This window comes from Chenopodium quinoa, unplaced genomic scaffold (assembly GCF_001683475.1).
Source record: "Chenopodium quinoa cultivar QQ74 unplaced genomic scaffold, ASM168347v1, whole genome shotgun sequence".
Classification (NCBI taxonomy): Eukaryota; Viridiplantae; Streptophyta; class Magnoliopsida; order Caryophyllales; family Amaranthaceae; genus Chenopodium; species Chenopodium quinoa.
The window spans coordinates 4,838,813-4,842,211 of record NW_018744502.1 but is presented as its reverse complement, the minus strand read 5'-3'; the positions used below and the strand labels follow the sequence as shown (position 1 = coordinate 4,842,211).

The 3,399-nt window shown below is 35.6% G+C and overlaps 1 protein-coding gene across 2 annotated transcripts; it reads right to left on the bottom strand.

Moving 5' to 3' along the window:
• Positions 1–628: 628 nt before the first annotated feature.
• LOC110698194 (anthranilate synthase alpha subunit 1, chloroplastic-like) lies at positions 629–3,125 on the bottom strand. 2 transcript variants are annotated; one of them, XR_002506682.1, is made up of 4 exons: positions 3,016–3,125; positions 2,684–2,930; positions 1,472–2,492; positions 629–876 (listed from the first exon to the last, which is right to left on the bottom strand). XR_002506682.1 is itself a non-coding variant. In XM_021875594.1 (3 exons), the coding sequence occupies exons 1-3, from the start codon at positions 3,060–3,062 to the stop codon at positions 2,415–2,417; spliced, it is 372 nt and encodes a 123-aa protein (XP_021731286.1). In that variant the 5' UTR covers positions 3,063–3,125; the 3' UTR covers positions 1,128–2,414. The 2 variants fall into 2 exon arrangements, 1 of the variants encoding a protein (XP_021731286.1); XM_021875594.1 differs by lacking the exon at positions 629–876 and having other exon boundaries at positions 1,128–2,492.
• Between the last annotated feature and the right edge of the window lie 274 nt (positions 3,126–3,399).

The window sequence follows — 3,399 nt, the reverse complement described above, 5'->3', positions numbered from 1 at the left end:
CTGTAGGGACTAGGTGGGCAGTTAGATACTTGTATGAAATTTTGCGTTAAACTTAGAATTTGGGTTTTGTATTTCTTGGAAGTACTAGATTGATTGGTATGTGATCCAGTATATTTGGATCTTGGTTTGATGTTAATCATATACTGTCGTGCTTTGACTATAGCAGAGAAAAAGATTTAGAATCGTGTTCACTTCATTATTAAGACCCTGACTGTAGCTCCGTATCTTGCCGCAATTAATGTTCTTGTCCAAAACTCACAGGTCACTAGGCGAAAAAATGAATTCCCCATTGGTTCAAACCCCCCCCCCCCCCTCCCCCCTTTCCCACAGGTTTTGAACCGGGTAGGATTTGGGGGGTGCTAAAACCCCATAGATTTCGCACCGGTTCAAAACCGGTGGGAAAAAGGACTTTTCGCACCGGTTCTTGCTTTGAACCGGTGCCAAAAGTCCCAAAAAAATTTATAAAAAAAAACGTTTAGCACCGGTTCTGCTCCAAAACCGGTGCCAAAAGTGCCCTAAAAAAATAAAAAATAATTTTTTTTTTTTTTTTGCATTTTATTCACTTAAATTGATATATAAACACTAACATATATATAAAGTTACATATTTTCATTATAAAAGGCTGTAATATTACAATTTTCGTCAAAAAAATAAATAACATACAATCTGATAGAAATTATAACTTTTACTTGAAAAAAAAAATCTTCGGCTTTTCAGATGTAACAGAGAAATAACAGGAAGTTTTCATCAGTTCATCAAAATGGAGATGGTTCAACAGCGTGTTAGACATCCCTTGGTTGGCAGCACCCGCTTTAGAATAGTTAGTTATTCCCTGGTGAAGGCATTAGACTACTTGGTGGCTTCATATCATCATACCTTCATCCAAAAAATGAACAGGATGTCAGCAGGCGACACATTGCTGTCCAGAAACAAAAGCTCTAAAGTGATACAATTTTGGCATTCTATTCCAACTATGATATATAGGTTTTAACTCCCTTCTTTAACCATATTGTTGAGGAACAAGTAGTGGAGCGCATTGTGCGCCTTCCAACATAGGCATTCTTTATCTACGTAAGGAATGGGTAGATGTTGAAATCCTACTTACTATATATAGATGCTTAAAATAAAGACAATATACTAATACAAAGTATTCATCTATACCAGATTACCAGATAATTATACTACAATGAAACTGTCTTTAACTAGTTAGCATCTAGCCTCAATGAGTTACAATCAGGCTAATCTATAGACACACTTAAATAATCTTTCAATTTGTCGAATTAGTTGAGCAACCACCACCGTTTCCAAAAAGAAAGACTGGAATTCTGCTCTCAGGACAATACTACTATACGTGTGCATATTCAGTTTAGTATTCCAGCAAGATGAGAAACCTCTTATCCATTGAAATGGTAAACAGAAAATATTCGGTAAAAAAAAAAAAGAAAGAAAGATTGAATGTTGACTGACTTACATTGTATACGGTGAAAGTGGTCTTGGCTTTGGCTGTGCGAAAGTCTGCTCATTCCCTACATCTTGTGCTTCAATAGATTCAACTGGACCATTATTTGACAAACTAGCTGTCTGAGATTCAGCACCATCCGAGGCCATGGAAGTGGCCAATGAATTAGGAGTTGTTGGGGTTGGCGAAGTAGGGGGCTTCAAGTCTTCATATCTGCAAGGAAAAGAGAAGATAACCAATTTTTTTATCAGCTATTTTCCCAAATAATTTATGAGTTGAAAAGGGAATCTCAAATGCTGTGTAAAGATGAGAGCCAGCTACTGACTAGCTAAATGACTTGACTAAATTATAATCCATAGAATAAAAACTTCAAGTAAAAAGGTATTTCTATGTTGTGGTTAAATGAAGCCAAAATACAAAGGGCATCTTGACTGAATCAATTGAGTAAATGTGGGAGAATGATGCATGCATATGAGCAAATTACCTATGGTAATCTAGTTTATTCACTTGCTATTAAAACATACTACACTATTACATTTCTACACATGTTTGGGATAATCACTAGACTTCACCACCCTCAGGATAATACACTCAACTAAATCTAAGTTATAGGTCAACATAAGTTGTAGCTTCCTGTGGCTGTAGAACTAGCATGATATAGGCCTTATTTTGTTAACTTTCCTTTTTATTAAGTAGAGTAAGCCATAGAAGATAAAATATAAACCTTTTTGACATAGTTGTTTCCCAAGTCAGCTTGCCTGATGTCCTCTACATGATGTTTACTGCCATTAATATGCTGCTTTCCTAACAGAGAATCCTCCTTAAATTTCTCATATTTTCTCTCAGTTTTAGAAAGAGTTAAATTAGTAAACTTTCCCTGCAAAAAAAAAAAAAAAAAAAATCTAAAATTCAGGGGTATGAGAAAATAAGGGTAATTCCAGAAGCTAAATATACACTAAAGTGACAGTTTTACCTTTTTACAAGCATAGGTGAGAATGTGAGGGCTTGAAGCAACAAGGATACACCCCCTAACCTGTTGAATCAGGAACATGGGAGTACATGAAGTGTTGTTGCCATGAAAAAAATTTACGGATTAAATATGATTCTCTAATCTTATTATATGTTATTATTGGTCTGAATTATATTTTACTGATCAAAAGATTCAAAATTGATTGCCACGGATTATAACTGAATTTGAAGAGAATAGTGTCTGAGTAAGCTTACTTGTATATAGGCCATAAAAGGACTTGGATCCACGATACTCAATGCCCTATAAACATCAAATGGATCTGAGAAAGTTCTCCTTACAAACCGCTGACTTAGAACAACTTGGTGTATGTCACCATCTAAAATATGCTCCTTTGCCTTCTTTACGGCTGTTTTATATGCTTCAGTTGTTAGACGCGAAACCTCTAACTTATGATGGAGCCTCTGAGCATTTAGTTCTATTGAGCCAGAAGATAGTCTTGGACTGATCAAAGAACACAACAAAGACCTGATAAGGACATAAGGTTATTACAAGAAGAGTAATACACAAAATGAAAGAGAGGCTGCACTTGATTATATCATGAACCTTAGACAACAAGGAATCCAAGCATTCCATTCCATTGTCCAATGCCTCATCTACTGATGAAAATCGATCCAATTGAACCTAGTGAATGGCATGAATTTTCTGAATTCACAATATTGGCAAAAAGTTATGACAAGTGGGAGTTATTTGATAAATAGAGAATGAACTGCAGTGTGCATCATGATTAATGTGAAAGGCCATGAGCTTACTAAGCCATGGCGATTGGAGGATCTCAACGTGCATCCTCTGAGTGCGTGATTTGAATTCTTGACCTTGCTTAGAATAATGAACCTATCCAATTGCAAGCATACCATCAGCATATTTTATAATACACTCAACTAAATCTCTTTAATATTTAATTGCTTCTAAA